Source organism: Pelobates fuscus, chromosome 4, assembly GCF_036172605.1.
Source record: "Pelobates fuscus isolate aPelFus1 chromosome 4, aPelFus1.pri, whole genome shotgun sequence".
Taxonomy (NCBI): Eukaryota; Metazoa; Chordata; class Amphibia; order Anura; family Pelobatidae; genus Pelobates; species Pelobates fuscus.
The window spans coordinates 252,721,068-252,743,814 of NC_086320.1; the positions used below are offsets into that span (position 1 = coordinate 252,721,068).

General features: G+C 42.4%; 1 protein-coding gene across 4 annotated transcripts in view; it reads right to left on the reverse strand.

Moving 5' to 3' along the window:
* IKZF1 (IKAROS family zinc finger 1) overlaps nucleotides 1-22,747 on the reverse strand; it is a 519,714-nt gene that overhangs the window by 34,802 nt on the left and 462,165 nt on the right. For 3 of the 4 annotated variants that reach the window (XM_063452035.1, XM_063452037.1, XM_063452034.1), the window contains one exon: nucleotides 16,026-16,160. In XM_063452035.1, the coding sequence (XP_063308105.1) occupies nucleotides 16,026-16,160 (135 nt within the window). The remainder of the gene's footprint in view (nucleotides 1-16,025; nucleotides 16,161-22,747) is intronic. The other variant, XM_063452036.1, reaches the window with a different exon arrangement.

Genomic DNA, 22,747 nt, shown 5'->3' on the forward strand with positions numbered 1-22,747 from the left:
TTTTTCTAGTTTACCTAAATCATTTGCCATTTGGCTTATCCCTCCTGGAACATCAACCCTGTTACATATCTTAGTATCATCCTCAAAAAGACACACCTTACCATCAAGACCTTCTGCAATATCACTAATAAAAATATTAAAGAGAATGGGTCCAAGTACAGATCCCTGAGGTACCCCACTGGTGACAAGCCCAAGCTTTGAATATACTCCATTGACTACAATCCTCTGTTGCCTGTCACTCAGTCACTGCCTTACCCATTCAACAATATTGGAATCTAAACTCAAGGATTGCAGTTTATTGATATGCCTTCTATGTGCAACAGTGTCAAAAGCCTTACTGAAATCTAGGTAAGCAATGTCTACTGCACCACCCTGATCTATAATTTTAGTTAGCCAATCAAAAAAATCAATAAGATTAGTTTGGCATGATCTCCCTGAAGTAAACCCTTGTTGTCTCTGATCTTGAAATCCATGTGTTTTTAGATGTTCAACAATCCTATCCTTTAACATGGTTTCCATCACTTTCCCCACTACTGAAGTAAGACTTACTGGCCTATAGTTGCCCGACTCCTCCCTATTACCTTTCTTGTGAACGGGCACAACATTCGCTAACTTCCAATCTTCTGGGACTACTCCTGTTAACAATGATTGGTTAAATAAATCTGTTAATGGTTTTGCTAGTACACCACTAAGCTCTTTTAATAGCTTTGGGTGTATTCCATCAGGTCCCATTGACTTATTTGTCTTTACTTTTGACAGTTGAAATAGAACCTCTTCCTCTGTAAACTCACGTGTAATAAATGACTCATTTATCCTTTTCCTTAATAGAGGTCCCTTTCCTTAATTTTCATCTGCAAAATTCCGAACAAAAATATTCATTGAGGCAGTCAGCTAGACCTTTATCCTCGAAAAATACAAGATACACCTAGAAAAAATAAAAGCAGAGAACATACATAGTGTAATACCATTTAGTAGAGTGATCTCTGCTATAAGAATTGCACTCACAAGATAGAAGTATGTATCACGCCCATCAAGGTATCTTAGAAATTCCTGTAGAGGGGTTCTTATTGGTCAAACGTATATGCAAAAGAAAAACTGAACATAGTATAGGACTGTATAATATAGTAAAAATGCAATTTATTGGAAGCACTTACAAAAAGTGAGAAATTAAAACGCCCATCAGATATCCTTATCCCTCCTTCCATTCTTATAATTATGGAAAAAAAAGGGGATGTTCAAAGTTTATAATAGAAAAAGAGAAGGATCCTGATGCACAAGATCCTTCTCTTTTTCTATTATAAACTTTGAACATCCCCCTTTTTTTCCATAATTCTAAGTATCACTTCTTTTGGTGCTGGTGTAATTGTATATCTAGTTGTTCATATAGTTATAGCCTTTGTTTATCCATTTGTTTCTAAGTATGTGTCTCCTTTCTTCCTTATGTGACCTTTCCTGCTGTGTGCCGATTGGTGGAGCGCATGTGCGTTCCAGCCGCTGTGTCATGACGTATTGAGAGGGAGACGAACCTTCCAGTTTGTTGGAACGCATATGCGTTCCACGGGTGTCCGGCGGAAGTCCTTATATGGACATGAACTTTCAAGTATACAGAACAGGTGACTCCAAACGCCGGGATTGGCTGATGCAAGCCGAAAACGCCGAGAGGGACATTTAAAAGAAGCCAGAACATATGGGACTTTTATTGTATTTTATCTGACTTGATTGTTAGATGTGTTTGTTAGCTTTTTACTAAATTGCTCCTGAGGAAGTCTATTGTCATAGACGAAACGCGTAGAGCCAGAGCTATTTACTATTTTTATATTACTGCCTGTTATTCCTGTGACCCACTGTTCCTATTTCACCATCTGGAAGGAGGGATAAGGATATCTGATGGGCGTTTTAATTTCTCACTTTTTGCTTCCAATAAATTGCATTTTTATTATATTATACAGTCCTATACTATGTTCAGTTTTTCTTTTGCATATACGTCTGACCAATAAGGAACCCCTCTACAGGAATTTCTAAGATACCTTGATGGGCTTGATACATAATTCTATCTTGTGAGTGCAATTCTTATAGCAGGGATCACTCTACTAAATGGTGATACACTATGTATGCTTTTATTTTTTCTAGGTGTATGTTGTATTTTTTGGCTTTTTGTGAGGATTTGAGGAATCCTTTGTTACACTCTAGAATATAAGGGAAGTCAATTTCCTTTTTTTAATTATATATTGCTGCACTTGGGTGGTCTATTGTGATACATATATATATATATATATATATATATATATATATATATATATATAGACCTTTATCCTCATCTACATACCTTCCTTCTTTTGTTTTTAATCTAACTATTCCTTGTTTTACTTTTCTTTTCTCATTTATGTATCTAAAAAATGTTTTGTCCCCCTTTTTTACTGACTGTGCTATTTTCTCTTCTGTGTGTGATTTGGAAGCTCTTATAACTTGCTAAGCCTCTTTCTGACTAATTTTATAGGTCATTCTGTCTTCCTCACTCTGGGTTTTTTTATAATTACTAAATGCTAACTTTTTGTTTTTTACTATTTTGGCCACATCTGCAGAGTACCACAGTGGTTTCTTGGATTTTTTGCTTTTACTGACAAGCCTAATGCAATTTTCTGTTACCTTCCGTAGTGCAACTTTTAAATAATCCCATTTCTCTTGGACTCCATTTAAATTGCTCCAGTCTGATAATAACTCCTTTACACATATTCTAATTTTAGAAAAGTCTGTTTTTCTAAAGTCTAAAACTTTTGTTTTTGTGTGGTGTGACTCAGTCACTGTTCTTATATTAAACCACACTGACTGATGATCACTGGATCCTAAACTTTCACCTACAGTAATATCTGATACCAAATCTCCATATACTTGTTTTTATTTCCTATAGTCTACACTGATACATTTTGGCGCAGCCTTGCACTACTGTTGTTGTTGTTTTCTACTCTTATGCTAAAGGGTTAGAGGGTTACCCTCTTCCAGGCCGCTGCCTACCTATTCCTTATTATTATTATTAGCGCTGACCTCTTTTAACTTTTCACATTTTAGACTTTCAGTAGACTTCAGCTCTGAAGCATCTTTGGATATAGCTAAGATGATTGCCAAATGCAGTGAATTATCCATTTCAGCCAGAAGGGCTCTGTGGTTACATTCTTGTGGAGCTGATTATTCTTCAAAATCCTCCCTTTGTTCTCTTACTTTCCAGGGTGATATCCTCTTGATGAATGTGATGGACCGCCTGACACTCCGACCAGGTACCTCCGTCAATCGCTGCTTCCCAGTACTTGCGAGCACCATAAGAACTGTACTGGAACACCATAACCACTGTAAACCCCACAAACCGCCTCAGCTTGGTTGGGGTCTCACCATCCTCCACCCACCCTGGACCCAAGAATCCAGCTTCAAGTCCAGAGAGGGTACCAGGAACAGCTCTTATAAAAGCTAGTGATTATACTCAGGGGAGTTTCTGGGTGATCAACATATCCAAAAATCACCCAGATCAGTTCAGGGGTTCAGAAGTCTATTCGCAGTTTTCGTCCATGCGAACAAGATGGCCGCCACCTCGTGGTCGTCCATAGGAATTGCGGACACCCAAACGAACACTGCAGTGGAAATTGCAACAATGTATCAGTTAAACTTAACAAGCTCCACGGTTGTCTCCGGTTTGTGCGGCTGTTAGGTAAACGATCCATATAGTCCCAATTGCACCAACAGAGCCTGTTATAAGTCCAAGAGGCACAATTGGTGTTTTCAAATAGAGTTTAACACAGGGACCATAGTCACAGGGTAGGAGGCTAGCAAACAGGCCCCTCCAAAAACCAGTGGCGAGGTTACTTTCATCACATCTCTCCCCTCTCAAGGGGAGACTAACCATTTACCTGACCTCCTGTCGGTCAGCACCTGAGTTAATTGAGTAGCCCACCCATAAGCAAATACTGGACCCAGTGACTTCTGTAGCCCACCTCTGTCCTGTATGTCCCCAGCGATCAAGTGGGCATCTGGTACTCCTGGTCTCCCTTGTACTTCCAGGCATGGAGTTGTAGGTACTTGGTGGGCAGAGGCCAAATTGCCTTCTGCTGGGGGGACTGGTACGTATTCCTGCCCTGTAACAAGGAAGTAAGTAGGGCAGAGGCCGGCTGTCTCTTCTCCCTTTAACACATACTGACGCTGGGGAGTCAGACCGACTGTCTTGACTCCCGGTAATGCTGCCTGGTGCTGAACTGCTTGCTGCTGCTGGGATGAGGGGCCGACAATCTCCTCTGCCTGTGACGCAGTCTGGTGCTGGGTAGTGGGGCCGACTATCTCGACCACCACCGCTGATTGCTTCTTCTGGGCTGAGGGACCAACAATCTCCTCTCCCTGTGACGCTGCCTGGTGCTGGGTAGTGAGACCGTCTATCTCCACTCCCAGTGCTGCTTGCTGCTGCTGGGATGAGGGACTGACAATCTCCTCTCTCGATAACACTGCCTGCCGCTGGGGAGAGAGCCTGGTTGTCCCCCCCCTCTCTGTATGGTACACTGCCACTGGGGAGTAGAACCGACTGTCCCTACTCTTGGTAATGCCGCCTGGCGCTGAACTCTTAGGTTCTGGTACTCCTGCTCCAGTTCCCATTCTATAGCGACCAGACGGGTGATATCTGGTCCCAGGCCTGCAGTACTGGTAAGCACCAGCTCGTCCATATGGAATTCCCGACTGTCCCAATATCTAGACTCCTCCGGGCTGCCGAATTAACTGTCCTCCTCCATAGCATCCCATAGTAGACCAGGGCCATCATAGTCATAACCCTCTGGACCATCACTCTCATCCATCCAGGGGCACCTCTGCACTGAGTACAATCGTACCGCCCAGTATGCCTCATCCAGCCACAGTTCCTTCCTGATCAGCCGCTGGAATTCTATGATCCCATCTTCCCAGGGCAGAGACTTCAGTAAAGGCAACCTCAGCACTTTTTGCATCTGTCTGCGCATATCGGAACTGGGAAGGCTTTCTCCTCCTTGAGCTTGAGACTTCTCCAGTGCCTTGTGCCAGAACTCTCGTCGCACCACATCTTTCCATACCAGTTCATCCTCGGCTGAAACAGGGCCATACTCCTGTGCCAGTGCGCATTGTAGTCTCCACTGAAACCCCTCCTTGTGTGGGGATGCTACCCGGGGCTAGCTCGCAACCAGGGGCACTGCACGAATGCTAGCGTTGCCCTCAATTATAAATCCATACGATACCGGTGTCTTTTCCTCACTTGGAAGCCGTCCCACCGCTGCCACGAATGTGACGGACCACCTGGCATCTTGACCAGGTACCTCCATCAATCGCTGCTTCCTAGTACTTGCAAGCACCATAAGCACTGTACAGGAACACCATAAGCACTGTAAACCCCACAAACCGTCGCAGCTTGGTTGGGGTCTCGCCTTCCTCCACCCACCCTGGACCCAAGACCAGGATCCAGCTTCCAGTGGGTAGACCTCTCCTTGTCCAGAGAGCGTAGCAGGAACAGCTCTTATAAGAGCTAGTGATTATACTCAGAGGATTATGTGATATATCAATCCCCAGATTGTATGTAGTTCTCCAATCCCCCAAACATGAGCCAAGACTTCATGAAGGGGTAATGAATCTCAATTTAATGGGAGCCACAGTTGGCCTTTTATGACAATCTCCATGCAAGGGGTACACCCACATGGACCTTGCTAGGGACTCCAACACAAAAACACAGACCAATAAGAACAGTGATTAAATGTCCGACACTCCCACAACAAACATACAATCTCTCCTCCCTGCTTGGGAGATAATTGGATCAGTAACTGTACTAATTCTAATCCAATTATCTCACAGAAAAAAAAACACCCCAAAAGTACTAAAAATACATAAAACCCCATAAATGTTAGATCCCCTGATAGCCCTGATCTGGGTGACCAACATATCCAAAAATCACCCAGATCAGTTCAGGGGTTCAGACATTTTATGGAAGTCATAGTTTTTACCGACTGCAGGCATGGTCCCATAGCCGAAAATAGTTCCATAGAATCGCAGCTAAGTGCCGCTGGAGGACGGACCGGGAACTGCAAGGATTTCATGCTGAAAATACTTCCAGGGCATTCGCGGCTAAGTCCCCCTGAAGTCTATTCGCAGTTTTCGTCCATGCGAACAAGATGGCCGCCACCTCGTGGTCGTCCATAGTAATGTCAGACACCTAGACGAACACTTAGACCACAGAGGTGGAAATTGCAACAATGTATCAATTAAGCTTACCAAACTCCAGGGTGGTCTCCGGTGCGTGCGGCTGTTCGTTAAATGTTCCATATAGTCCCAATTGCATATACAGGGCCTTTTCTAAGTCCAAGAGGCACAATTGTTTTTTTCAAATAGGGTATAACACAGGGGCCATAGTCACAGGATAGGAGGCTGGCAAACAGGCTCCTCCAAAAAACAGTGGCGAGGTTACTTTCGTCACAATGAAGCTATCCAAAAAGCAGCAGATAGCAAAAAATATTTTTTCCTCAAGGGAAGAGAACCCCATACTCAACCTCATGGAGAAACAAGAGGTGTCGTGACAGGTCATTTTGAGAGAATAGATCTTAGTGACCGGGGAAAGAATATAGAAGAAATGCATTTTGGAGAAACTACTAGCCTCCTTCAACATCTGCTAAACCCAATAAAGGAAGGGAATCTCGAGTCCCTTCCAAAAACTTCTGAAGGTTTACAGGCCCATGCAGATTGCATTGGAGGAAGACTCCATCAATTCCACTCTGTCTGGGCTGAAAATATTACAGACACTTGGGTTATGTCTATCCTCAAGCATTGCTACAGAATAGAATTCTAATCTTTTCCTCCAAACAGCTCATTCAAAAAGTCAAGAAAGCCTCCAGGAGAAAAAGGAGTCATAGAAGAGGTTTCTTCTTCAGAGAGATTCAAAGGAATCTACTCAACAGTATTTTTGGCCCCAAAACCCAACGAGAAATTGAGATTATTAATAGACCTAAAAAAAAAAAAAAATCCCAAAACACCTATCCTTCAAGATTGACTATATATCCACTATTATTCCCAGGGGATGGGAGGGGATTGGCAAGCTTCAATAGATCTGATGGATGCATATTACCATCTACCCTCTTCATCACAAGTTTCTCTGATTCCACATTATAGAGAAACACTTTTAGTTTAAAGACCTTTATTTTGGCTTAAGCCCAGCCCCCAGAATCTTTTAAAACATTCTGGTAGTTCTAATAGCCCATCTGAGGAAACAAGGTTTAAACATTTTTCACTACCTAGACGACATTCTAATAGTTGCTCCTTCTCTTCAAGAAGCCTCTTAGCACATCAGCCTTGCCCTGAATTAACTTCAAGAACATGGATGGGTTGTCAACAAGGAGAAGAGTGCTCTAATTCCATCTTAGGTGCATATATCAACACCATAGAAGCAAATATCTACTTTTCAAAAGACAGAATAAAGATTTGTTTGGTTCTTCCCAAGCCTTCCATCCCAGCTAAGGAATTCATGAGCATTCTGGGCTCGCTAACCTCTACTATAGGGTTAGTCCGCTGGGCTCAATGGAACTCGAGACTGATTCAGTTGAATTTTCTAAACCAGTTCAATCATAAGCTCAACAACTGGAAATAAGTAATTCTGATTCCAGATTCCAAGTAAAAGGACAAAATGGTCGCTGCATAAAAAATATTGATTCAAGGAACTTGGGAACCGTCATAAAGGAGTCTTCACTCAAATCTACGTGAACTAAGGACCATTTATATTGTCATATGAAAACTCCACCAACTACTCAAAAGTCTGTGGTTATCTATACGGAAAGACAACAGAGCGGTGGTTGCATATATACTAACTAAGGAGGCACAAGGAGCAATCTATGCTTGCAAGATATATCTCCCCTAATGACCTGGGCGCAAACTCACATCAGAGCGATAAAAGCAATATACCTTCCTGGGGCAGAAAATATCCTTGCAGATTTCCTCAGCAGAACACGCATTTTACCAGGCAAATGGAGTCTGAATCCCAAGGTTTTTCAAATCCTGACGAAGAGGTGGGACATACCCCAGTTAGACCTAATGGCCAACAGTGGCAAACATATTGTGGCAAACTCATTTTCTCTCTCAAAGGACCCTCAACCCCTGTGTCAAGATACTCTTTCTCAGCCTTGGAACTTTGATCTGGGGTATATGTTCCCTCCCCTATCTTTTGATTCCCCGGGTATTTAAGAAAATTTGGAAGGAAGGGAAGAAGGTGATCCTCTCCTGAGGATGACCTTCTAATACAGGGCCCAGCAACTCATACAGCTGGAAACTGGGGGCCTGGTTGTTGAAAGGAGATGCCTCCTTAACCAGTTATTAGCAGTAATTAATACTCTTCTGCAAGCAGGAAAACCATCAACTTCTTCTTGCTATTACTGGATTTGGGAAACCTTCAAACAACTCACCTCCATATTTTGGAGTTTCTACAGGCAGGCCTTGATAAAGGTCTAAGCCTAAGCACTTTGAAGGTACCGTCCTCAACTTTATCTGCCCTTTGTAATACATCATGGGCATCACACCCTCTCATATCTACATTCTTTAAAGCTACAATATGTTTACGCCCTCCAGCCAGAAATACAGCTCCTCCAATGGTACTGAATGCCTTAACAGAACTTTGCCTTTGCACCTCTCCAGGATATCTCTATTCAACACCTCACGTATAATACTGTGTTCATATTGGCTATTTCCACAGCTAAGATAATCTCTCAACTTCAGGCATTTTCTAGTGATGATACTTACACTCTTGTCTTTCATGACAGAGTGATCCTAAAATCTAGAGAAGACTTCCTACCAAAATTAGTATCTAGGTTTCACTGCTTCAGGAAGTGGTTCTTCCTTCCTTCTGTTCTTCCCTGTCTACTCCAGAGGAAGAGAAATACCGGGAACTTGATATGATATAATTAAGTACCTATCTTCGACCGCTGAGTTTAGGAAAACCAATAAATTATTTGTACTGACTTCCGAACTTTGTAAAGGAGAAGCAGCCTTATCTTCTACCTTAAGGTGCTGGATAGCTTCTATTATAACGGATTCCTACTTACGGACAAACTAACTCCAGTAACTTTACTTCCAGTAAAAATTAGAGCTCACTCTACCAGATCCCTGGCTATATCATGGGCTAATTGGGTAGAGGTTCCACCGGATGACATCTGTAGGGCAGCCACTTGGTCTACTTCAACAACCTTCATTAAGCACTACAAACTGGATCTTCAGACTTCTACTACTTCCTTCGGAAAGGGAGTCTTATGTGCAGTTACTATGCATAATCAAAATTAGATATACTTTATATTTTTTCTCTTTCCCTCCCTTTGTGTTATCAGCTTTGGTATTATGTGTAAGTGGTGCTGCCATGATTAGCAAGGAATAAGGACAATTAAATTATATATTTACCTAGTAATTATCTTTTCCTGGATATTTATCATGGTAGCATCAGTCTCCCACTCTTCTTTTATTTTTAACTAGACTGATGAATAAAAGGAGGAAGGACCTTTTATGCATTCAGTATCTCTTTTACTTTTTCTTTTTTTTGGTTGATCCTGTACAGATCTTGTTAGGGGCAGAGTTACCCACAAGTGATGCTGTGGGTAAATAGCCAGGAAAAGAAAATTACTAGGTAAGTATGTAATTTCATTTTTCTTATTCTTTCAGTCTCATATCACATCTATTTCCCTTCCTACATTTTGTATTATTCCAATCTCTCACTTTTTTATCAGTGTTTTTCTGCTTCATGTTGTACATGTCTCTGTTACCAATCTTCTGTCACTTTCCCTCTATTTCTCGTTCAGTTACTCTTTTCCCTATGCCACTTTTTATACTAAGGATGATAAAGTTGACTTGTTCCTACTCATAGAACCAGTCTCACTTTTAACAACATAATAAGTTGCGGTTTTTATAGTGCTTTTCTCCCTGTGAGACTCAAATCACTTTACAAATATATTAAACAGACATAAAAGTTAAGTGTTTTTGATAGTCAGATGAGCTGACTGAATGCGGGACAAAAGAGGTGGATCTTTAGCTTTTTTATGAGGTCTGTTAGGATGGTGCCTCTCTGATAGAGGAAGTTAAATGGTACCAGAATGTGGAGGAATGAAAATGAGATTGTCTTTATTCTGGGCACTAACAAGGAGGATTTGTTGGCTGACCAACGTGAGCAGTATGGTATATACAGTGTCGGTTCTTTCAGGCATTTTTTTAAATGGACACTCCACTGCCTAAATACAAAATAAATTTTAAAAAAACAATGCTTAGTAGATATACCACACATGAAAACTTGCATTTAATTATGCTTTTTTTCATTGGTGGTATATCTAAAATCAGCTTGCAAAACCTGCAGTCTCTTGCCTGCTGTTTTTGTAAGCTCTCCCTTTCTAACCCCGCCCAGACTTTCTGTTGCTGTCCAGTCATAGAATCACAGACTGCCCAATACAGCTCAATGAGAATATCTGTAAGTCTCTGGGCAATTGCTGCCTCTTGAGGTCAGCTGCATTGAGTTAACAAAACCAGGAAGTAACATTTACCTGTTGTCTGCTTGAAAACCAAGGGGGTGTAACCAGATTGATTTATAAAAATGTCAACTTCTATTGAAATCTTTACTTTTTGCAAAATGAATAACAGAGAACCCACTTTTTACATATAGCTTTTCAGCAAGCTAAAGTTGTTAGGTTATGTTGCCTGATGATTCACTCCAGTGGTAGCAAATAAATTGTGAATAGCATGGGGGACAGGCCAATACTTTTGGTGTTGATGAGTTGTTACTCTCTGTAATATACCAGTGAGGAAAAAATGTAATCAGTTAAGAACTGTGCCTCCTAGACCACAGATGAGCTCTATTAAAATACAATTGTCAATGGTTTAAAATGCAGTTGAGAGATCCAATAGAATTTGTCTCTTGCCATAAGGTCCATTTAGCACTCGGACTAGTGCTGCTTCCATGCTGTGGTAGCATCTGAAACCTAAATAAAAAAGATCACATATGTTATAGATGGGCCTCCAGTTCAGTTGCCACTACATTTTCAATGATTTCCCCCAGAAATGGAAAGGTGGATACTGGTCTTTAATTCACCATGCAGAAGGGTTTTACCACAGCTTCTTTAGAGCAGTGGTTCCCAACCTTTTTTTCACTTAAATACCCCTTGGCAGCCCATTTTCATAAATTGTACCCCTTCTATTAGCAAAATGTTTGTAATTAATATAGTTGCATTTATTTCAAATGTATACGCTTTTCTCTGTCCCATATCCCCCTTTTCTCTGCCCTAGCGTCTCCCTGCTTCTCCTCCACCCCAGGCTCTCCCTGCTTTTCCACCACCCCAGGCTCTCCCTGCTTCTCCCCCGACCCAGGCTCTCCCTGCTTCTCTCCCAACCCAGGCTTTCCCAGCTTCTTCCCCAACCCAGGCTCTCCCTGCTTCTTCCCCAACCCAGGCTCTCCCTGCTTCTCCCCCGACCCCGACACACAAACTGTCACACATGCAGACACACATAAACAAACACTGACACACATATAGATACAGACACACACACACACCTGCAGATACTCATATGAAAACACTGACACACATACAGATACACACACTGACACACATATAGGTACAGATGTACAGACACAATGATGCACAAACATACAGATAAAAACACTGACATACATACAGACTCACAAAAACATACAGATACACACACTGGCACACATATAGGATCACAGATACATACAATGACACAAAGATACATACCCTGACACATATGCAGATACAGTGATGCACAGATACATACACTGACACAGATACAGACACTGACACACACAGATACATACTCTGACACACATACATATACAGATATCCACACTGACACACATATACACTGACACACATGCAGATACAGACATTGAATGTGTGTCAGGGTATGTATCTATGTGTCAGTGTCTGCATCTGCATGTGTGTCAGTGTATATGTGTGTCAGTGTCTGTGTGGATATCTGTGTCTGAATGTGTGTCAGGGTATGTATAAGTGTGTCAGTGTCTGTAGCTATGTATCTGTATCTGCATGTGTGTCAAGGTGTGTATCGTTGTGTCAGGGTGTGTATCTGTGTATCAGTGTATGTATCTTTAAGTGTGTCAGTGTATGTATCTATGTGTCTGTGTATCTGCATGTGTGTCAGGGTATGTATCTGTGTGTATGTATGTATCTGTGTGTCAGACACACAGATACATACCCTGACACACATACAAATACACACCCTGAAACACAGACACTCTGACACACAGATACATACCTTGACACACATGCAGATACACACACAAATATATAAACTGACACACATACAGACACATACCCTGACACACACACACTGAAAAACAGATACACACTCTGACACACAAGCATATACACAGGCACATAGATACACACTTTGACACCCATGCAGATGTACAGAGATACACACAGATACATACCCTGACACACATACGGATACACACTCTGACACATATGCAGATACACAGTGATACATACGCTGACACACATGCAGATACACACCCTGGATACATACCCTGACACACAGATACACACCCTGACACACATGCAGATACAAAGAAACATAAGGTATGTATCCTTAAGTGTGTCAGTGTATGTATCTGTGTCTTAGTTACTGCATGTGTGTCAGGGTATGTATCTGTGTGTCAGAGTATGTATCTTTAAGTGTGTCAGTTAATGTATATATGTGTGTGTACCTGCATGTTTGTTAGTATATGTATCTGTGTGTCAATGTGTGTCTGTGTATCTGCATGTGTATTAGGGTGTGCATCTGTGTGTCAGGGTGTGCATCTATTAAGTGTGTCAGAGTATGTATCTGACACACAGATGCACACCCTGACAGACATGCAGATACACATATATACATACACTGATACACTTAAGGATACACAGATACAGACACGGACATACATCCTCACACAGATGCATACCCTGAGACACACATGCAGATACAAAGACACATAGATGCACACCCTGACATGCCGATGCACACCCTGACACACAGATACACACATTGACACACTTAAGGATACACACCCTGACACACAGATGCACATATATACATACACTGATACACTTAAGGATACATACCGACACAGACACTGACACATCATAAAGCACAGATACATACCCTGAGACAGATACATGCATTTACACACATGCAGATACAAAGACACATAGATACATACACTGACACACTTGACACACAGATGCACACCCTGACACACAGGTGCACATGCACAGACACACAAGTAGATACATATACTGACACACATGCAGATACACAGATACATATAGGGACAAACATGCAGATACACAGACATATATACACACACTGACACTTAAGGATACATACCCTGACACACATACAGACACTGACACACATCCTCATGCACAGATACTTACCCTGACACACGTGCAGATACACAGACACATAGATACATACAATACACACCCTGACATACAGATACACACATTAACACACACATGCAGATACACAGAGATACACACACTGGCACAGACAATGTGCTGTGTGTGAGGGGTGTTCTTGTGTGTGATGGGTGCTGTGTGTGTGTGTGTATGAGGGGTGCTGTGTGTGTGATAGGTGCTGTGTGCGTGTGTGGGAGGTGCTGTGTGAATGTGTGTATGAGGGGTGCTGTGTATATTGTAGCGAAGATGCAATATTAAATCCCAAGATCTCCGCTGGTATAGAAAGTAATCCAAAGTAAAGCGCTGGAAAAGAAGGCAATATCCCAAATCCCCCAGTAACTGGACAAAACACAGTTCTGGGAGTCAACTGAGGTTTTTATTCACAAGCTCCAGTATTTATGTGGTTCCCCATGACAGGGGTATTACAGTAGAGGACTACATGGGGAGCTGAAAATACAAAGCCTTTCTCCCACCATGCACTGCTGTACGAGCGGGATACTCCCACTAGAATATCCTGTTAAGTGGATTATCCCTCCGTACAGCAGAACCGGGTATAAACATAAAAATCCATAACTTGAGCATTATTCGTGTGATTATAACAAATGATAGCTGGGTAGTTCAGTAGATAGCTGGGGTCTGAGCGCATACTTTGTGCGAGTAACGCTCGGATCCCAGCATAAATAACCAAATGGCGCACTTTATATCACATTCTTTGATCCTTTGATCTCCCCTGTCGGCCCATGGCCATCGCTGCACACTGGGCATTTGCCCGGTTTACCCGATGGCCGGGTTTCCAACCTGTGAGGCCGCCATTATCAAAATAATTTTGCGTACCCCCTGGGCACTGAATTGTACCCCTGGGGGTATGCGTACCATGGGTTGTGAATCCCTGCTGTAAATGAATACATGAAACAAACAAAAAATGCAAGCTCTTTTCTTTTTCCCTGTTTCTTCAAGGGCTTTACAATAATACTATGTATTGAAAATATGACTTTTAACGTGTTTTTTTTATTTTATTTATTTAAAGATTATATAGTGTTCCACTCCACTTCATAAAATTATATTTTCAGTGGTAGGCGGGGGAAGGGTTATGAATTATATATATTTGGAGTGAGAAGTTAGCTGACAAGTGAGTTTTGTAACCAAGTGCTTGTGGACCCTTGGATGTGGTAGGGATGCCCAATGGTGTTATAATCAAGTGTATGCGAGGTTTAAATGTTTATACTCCTAGTGAATAGAGAGACCAGAGGACCATGTATCAATCTTGTCATCAGTGATTAGGTGTCTTGCGGACTCTGTAACTCACCCCATATCTTTTTAACCTACCATACCGTAGTAAATGGTATGGCAGAAAGGAGAGTGAGGATTCTACAGTTCTTCTCCAGTTTTAATTAACCACCATTTAATTGTGCATGGTGGATAAGGGTATTAGTCAAGCCACCCCTGTTTAGTGGACTGTTTAACACCTTAAGGACCAAACTTCTGGAATAAAAGGGAATCATGACATACCACACATGTCATGTGTCCTTAAGGGGTTAAGGGGCTCACACTCATCTTGGCATGATGAGAAGTCCATTGTGCTGTACATTTACTAGAACGATAACTAAGAAATCATGCTTGTGGTTGTATTCATTCATTTCCATTGGGATGTTTATTTCCATTGCTTTTGCATTCACTTTCATGAGAAAATACAGTTATCTTGTGGTCATTTATAGTTTTCACTAAGCACGCAGAGAGTCGAGATTTAAATGCCATGGGAAAAAGAAATTAGTAATATAATTACTTAAGTTTAGTGCCAAATATACTATCAACCCACCACTCTTTCCAGGTCATTGAAATGGTAAGATCAATAGTGAGCTCTAACCTTAAAAAATAAATATATTTATGTTTAACATTAAAGTGCCCCTTATTTAGTTTAGATACTGAACTCCCGCCCCTACGCCAGTTAATAAAAGTAATTAAACTTTCTTTTATTCAGCATCAGGGCAGTTTTCACTTTATAGCCACTCCTATTCTGTTGTATGGATGACTTATCATGTAGACATGCTTAGGGCAAAGTATAAACATTCCTGTTTTACAGAAAGACTGAAACCAATTCATTAAAGGGACCCCCCCAGGCACAATAATAACTTCATCTGAATGAAATTGTTATGATAACAGAAGGTCCATGGCACTGGCTTACTTTTAGGGATTAAAAATTTAATAATGACTTAGTTCCAAAGTCTTCTTTCCAATGCTGTGTAGTTCTGCCACTTTCCTTCCCTTGCTCTCAGATTCTTCAAACAGGCAGCCTAGACTGCCACTGACTGGACGAGAGCACCAGTTGAAGCCAATCAGTAACTCTCTACTCATAAAGCGGTTTTAGAAACATACATTTCTTATCTCAAAGTGAACTGCATTTTCTGTCGCAGGGTGGCCTAATTGATATGTATCAAGAATAAATAATAATCAATACTTTTCATCAGAATTTTAATGCTTCTGCTACCCAATTAAAAAAAGTAAAACTGACCCTTGCACTACACATGTTAAGAGGCTGCAAACTCTTACCAACAAATTTCTGAGGCATACAGCTCTTACGTTTGGCGACGTTACTTGCAAGTCTGTCCAGAATAAGAGATCTCTCAGATCCAATCTTTGACAAGTCTTCTGCTGTTTCATTTTGGCTGGTCTCCTCTTTTACTACTAAAAAAATTAAATAAAAAAATAAATAATAAACTTTTGAAACTGAATGCAAATGTTTTGAAGCTGAGTACAATTCATTTAGCAAATTATTTTTTACTTAAAATCAAGTTCAATGTTAAAGCACCACTATAGGGTCAGGAATATAAACATGTAGTCCTGACGCTATAGTTTTAAAAATGCAGTTTAGGCCCCTCCCCCCCCCCCAACCTTAAAAATTGTTCAAACTCACCTATATTCCAGTGCTGCACGGGTCCGCCGTCGCTGGCCCCCACCCCCTATCTGCCTTCTTGGCTGACATAATAAGAATTGATGATCTCCAATGCTTTCCCAATTGTCAATTCTCATGATCTCATCGGAGACGAGGGAGAGAGTGGAGCCAAAAACCGCCCTGGCCAATCAGCATCTCCTGGTTGAATCAATGCTCCTGTACGGGGAAAGTTCAGTGTCTCCATGCAGAGCGTGGAGACGCTGAACATCAGTGCTGCACATTGTGTAGCATTGACTCAGGAAGCACATTACTGCCACTGGAGGTGTCCCTAGTGCTGCCAGTTTGTCCTTATAAAAAGCAAAAGACCTATAATTTGTGAATATACATCCTGTCAGATGCATTTAGTTTATCCGTCTGGTGCCATGTAATCATTGATAAATCCTATGCTTTAAATTGAGTTAAGTGCAGATACTAGTGATTTTTTGAATACTTTTTACAGAATAAGATGGACTGAATGAATCCTGCATTTGGCTTTACTAAAGTTGTGAATTGCCAATGCAGTTGTATTTTGATCATTTTGGTGTTTAGTGCCATCCCACTGGAGTTATGGTGCCATCCCAGAGTAACAATGTTCAGTAGTGGTATGGTGCTTAAGCTACCAAATGATGGTTGACAAGATCAGGTATTGTAAGGATTGCGCTTGGGTACAGTGCTCATTTTACTAACATCCGGAGCCCTGCCGGATGAAGATTTTCTTTTTATTTATTTTTTTGTGATTGGGTCACAGACCTTGCTTTGACAGTGTTAGTATGGGCACATTTATTTTTTATTATATACCACTGGGAGCATGAAAGGGGATCTTTAATGTCTTTACTGAACGTGGTCGCATTTCATTTCACTGATATGTGTGCTGTGTTCAGCTGCACACCCTTGTAGTATGTTGGACTGTTCGTCTTTCGTTTGGCCACCCCAGGTGTTAGTCTAATTTAAGTTCCACCTGCACTCGGTCTTGTAAGTGTATTACATTTTGGACTACACATTCAGCTATGATGGCAGATTATGTGGTATTATTCAATCCCTGTATATGCTAATTATTATAGGGAATCATAATTAAGCTTTAAGCAGTGTTTAGTTATATCGGACTTTCATATATTAACATGGCTACAATTGGCCTCATTTTGACCATAGTGTGCTTTATATTGGTCAATTGGCCATTATTTGGCTATCTCAGCATGTTGGGATTTGAGTATATTCGGCCGCACGCTGTCACACAGTTGTTAATATTACTCTTATCTGGCCATATAACATATTTTAAAATACTAGATATTCAGCAGTTATTCATTATATAATTATGTTTTCATGTATTGTTCTTATTCAGCCTTATTCAAACATACAATGACAAAAAGAAGAAACAGAAGGAACTAATAGTGTGGTATATTAAAACTTCTTTGTAGAGTATTAGTGAAGTAAAAATATGCACTCACACTTTTGTGGAGCTTCAATTCAGCTCCAACTTGTACACCTTGGCGGAATAATCCCCACCTAAGGATATAATACAGTGCAGATTCTTCACATAGCCATAGCTTGTGGAAGGTATCCTCATAAGAATATAAAAATCTGATAAAAAATAGAAGTATAGTATAGTATAGTATTATGAGCTATAAAGCAGGGGTAGGTATATAGATAAAATATGCACTCACATGTAATGAAGCCCTAATATTGATTCCAGGAATAGCGTATGAAGTGGTATGATCCCCACTCTAGGATATAGGTATAGCAGGTCTCTCTCCGTGAATACATACATGAAAAGAAATAAAACCACAACAGTGCACACCGTAGATATGGAGTATAAAATCACAATAAAAGCAATAAAAAATCTACTCACATGCTTTAGAGCAAAGTAAGGTTTACTCAATCCAGTACCCAGAGGTGATTCACTACCTAGACAACATTCTAATGATAGAATCAGTAACAATATACCGCAGAGCATTCACAGCACTGTGGCTTTGTTCTCCAAACTACTGGCCCCACTATCTAAGGACTTGTCTCTAGACCCCATAACTAGCCTGATGTTTCTAGGCATAAAACTGGACTCTTCCTTAATGCAGTCCAGTCTCCCTGACAAAAAGATTCAGCGAATCCAGGAAGAATTGGACAGGTTCTGGTGCAAGATTCCTGTACATGCAGTGACCTAAGGTCCCTCCTGGGTTCACTGAATTGTAATGCTCAAAATTCCTTAGAGACGTTCATGTTAAGGCTACTCTGCCTCCTGTCTAGCCTTCCCGATGATAACAGCATAATCTTCCTCGATATCCAAGCTCAAGCTCACTTAAACATGTTGCATGAATTTACAAGCAATTGGAATGGAAAATCTATGCTCTAATAGTTATTTGGACAGATGCTGCAGCCTATACTGGCTACGCAGCCATTTTAGACAATTTATGGTTTAGAGACATGTGGCCTGTTGACCTACCTTAATTTCACCAAACCTCAGCTCTTTTTGAGGTTTACCCTATAGTAGCAACGGCACAAATGTGGGGTAATTTATGGAAAGGGAAAGCAGCTAAATGCTACTCCGATAATATGGCAGCATATGATACTATTAATAACTATGAGGTTAATCAGTAAATTAATCTGGCAAGCAGTAACATCAGTTTTTCCTAGTTTGTGTTCAGATTCCCGGCTGTCATAACTCCGCAGCTGATGCCCTTTCCCGTTCTCATTTTCAGGACTTATTCAAACTTTCCAGTCAGCCAGGATACAGTCATCCAAAACCCCAGCATTCACAGCCATCATAATGTACTGAACCAATCATTGGCCTAAGCAGGTTGCTGGCTCAAGCAGCTGTATCCGACAATACCAGAGAATGTACAACAGAGCACTGACTATTTTCATCGGATTCATCTCTGACATCCAGATAACTAAATCTTATTCCATAGAGACCATGGTAGCAATTGCTGCTTTTTGCCACCTTAATTTAAAATTATCATGAAATCGTAAAAAAAGTGCCCAATTTAAAACATTCTAAAAGGAATACAATGATTAGACCATCCAGAATCCCCCAAATGATTACATATTGATGGACCTTAATTCAATGCGCTTTCCAGCGGACTAGATAATCACCCGTTTGAATCTCACACCCATACAGTAATTAAGACCACCATTTATATCTGTGGTTTCCTACGTCCAAAGGAATTTACAATAGAAACATTGTCAGATCAATCACAGTATATTAATACAACAATAGCAGATCATTATGTACTCATATTAAGGCACAAAAAACTGAAGCTCAGGCAGTCAACCTGTGGCCAGTCATGGCAATCTGCAGCACAGTGATAGCCTTGAACATGATTTGAAACATTGATTGATACATTGTCTCTGCCACTATCTTCTCGTCACTTAGATCTGAGCCAAGAAACGCAGAGAGATCTTTGCAAACTTTGTTAAAAGTGATGAAAGTTTAAAAAGTGTTTATAAAAAAAAAAAGTTATGTATTTAACCCTTTCAGTGCTGGTCACAGCATAAACCCTGTGATAAGTCTGAATCCCTAATTTCCATTCCACCCCCAGCTCCTCCATGTGTGTCATTCCCAAACCTCCCCCCAGCCCCTCCACGTGTGTCATTCCCAACCCTCCTCCTAGCCCCTCCATGTGTGCCATTTCCAACTGTCCCAGACCCTCCATGTGATGCATCATTCTCCCCCCCCCCCACTCCCTTCACCAGGTCACCGCTGCGGTACCCGGTCTGACAGGAAGTGTTCTCTCAGTGAGCATTTCCTGTCTGACTGCTCGGCCTCACTACACACAAGTCAGGTGCACAGCACAGCTCTCCCCTCCTGCCGGCAACTGTGAGCCTCGGGCCAGTGCACCCACCCAGAAGGTATGCAGGCAGCTCAGGGGTCGCGGCTACGGCCGGGGCCCCTGGAGTGACTAGCTCAGTCGCAGCGGCGACCCCTGTGACCATCGTAGGCATGCCACTGCCCTTAGTTATTACATAGAATTAATTCCCCTAGAATGGCATGCTACTATACAGTGGAGGAGACTGGCAGACTGTGATAGTGACACTAGAACACTGGCCTCTGACATTGAGACCCTGAGCACGTCCATAAATGATGGCACGCCACCACCATCTACTAGAGGTCACTTAGGAAGCCTTAGTGCCAGAGGACAATTGGGTTCTCCCTAATGCCCCAGAAATCCCCTCATAAATTTGGCATCACTGTAACAATCGATGCTTGTGAGACACTAAATGAAGTTAACCTCCTTATGTCAGACAAAATACTTGAGCTAGGGCGGAGCCTGACCACCGATGAAGACGGACGTGTGATCCCTTAGCTCCCTCTCCCCTGAGCTTTCCATCAGCATCTATCAGCTTCCCAGTGTACATTCACGAGCACAAAACCACAGAAAAGTGACAAACCAGATCACACACGCCTAACAACAAAAAAACGAAAATAGGAACCGCCATCGGTGGCTACTATATTTCGCGCCAAAGAACAAGGGCGGCCATCTTCGTCCCAAGGCCTACAAGAAAGCGAGTCCAACAACGAGGACAGCAGGGACACTAACGACCTTAAGGCTCCCATCAACATGGGCAACCTCCGGAGACTTCTCCTCGAGATCTCCACGGATATCAAGGCCCACGCTGCAAGTGAACTAGAGAAACAGATGGCCGGGCTCAGGGAGGAACTCGAGGCCCTTACTGCCTGCACCAGCGCAACTGAGGCAAAAGTCTCACGCCTCTCGTATGAAGTTCACGATCATGAACTATATATCATGCAAGATCGGATAATGCAACATGAGGACGGCTTAGAGGACCTCAACAATAGGTCTCGCAGGCAGAACATACGTATAAGGGGCCTACCTGAATCCGTCACGGCGGACGAAATATTAACTAGCATCCAGGGGATCTTCCAGGCACTCCTGCCAGAAGCCTCAGTGCAAGATCTCAAGATTGAATGGGCACACAGGGCACTAAGACACCCCCGGCCCAACTCCTCCATCCCGAGGGACGTCATCGTCAAGCTGCTCCTATTCCCAATAAAGGAACAAATCATGGCAACCGCAAGGGACCGACAAACGTCCCACAAAGGCCACGCACTCCAATTTTTCCAAGATTTAGCTTCCACAACCCTAAGGAAAAGGAGGGAGCTCAAACCCCTCACCACAGCCCTCGCACAACAAGGGCTGAAATATATGTGGAGTCATCCCTTTAAATTAATGGTAAGAAAGGACAGCCAAACCTACACCCTCCACAGAATCTCGGACATGGCGGACATTGCGGCCCACATAGGGTGAACCAAAGAGAACCAACCAGAGTCCGAAGACCCTTGAATGCAAGACCTGGAGACGCTCCTCTAACACCTCGCCAGCTTCAGGGAAAACGCTCAGCCGCACAAACCAATGGACTCACGCAGGACACTAGCTGAATGTACTTCACCTGCCTGCGGATACTGTTTGAGAGACTGGAGGTTCTCGCCCCGGCGACTGATCAGGTCGTAGTCATTTCAAAATGTGATATACATAGTGATATACATAGTAAACCTACCCCACCTTTTTATCTTATATGGTGTGGTTATTATCTACTCAATTGTAAATGCTGATTAAATGCTGCCCAGCGCATCCCCTTTTTCAGCCCTCCCCCAGCCCCAGTATAAGCCTTCACACCTGGGGACATCAACCCACAACCACCCACAGACTCCTCGCCAGCCCGACAGCGGATAGGGGCATGTGGCAAAATGTACGTAAATCCACACCACTTCACCTGCAATAGCCACCTGGCACCCCCATAATGGTCCGTTAACGGCCCTTCACCCCCCCTAAATATAACATGCTACACTCGACAGGGGCACCCGCACCCTGGACTGATGTCACATGCACCATAACCCTACCCCATAACAATGCTGGCAGCTATATCTATAAATGAGAAAATGGTAAAATAAGAAGGCTGGACAGTTATACCAGGCTGAGAGGAACGGATTCAATGTTTAATGTTTTCACTCTTTGTAATAAGACACTCTTAAGCAATGCCTCTACGCCACACCGGCTCAAATAACCACCCACCCAGCTTTAGCCAACCCAAAAAAGGAGAAATGGGAGACCCTCACAGACGGAGGGGAATTGGGACGACACCCTATACAACCTAAGTTAAATCACATCTCCCCCTCACACCAGATGTACCCTCGGACACCAACCCTCCCAAGAAAGGGGCTCCCTAGCTGGAGACGAACCGGGTTCTCCCCCCGGGGGAACACTCCCCCCTGGTAACCCCTCACATTGCGGGCACCACAGGCCACAAGTCCACCCCCTCCAAGTGAACAGCACCCCAGAGAGCGGACCTCACAAACCCACCCAAGAGACTAAGGAGCTCACTATCAACC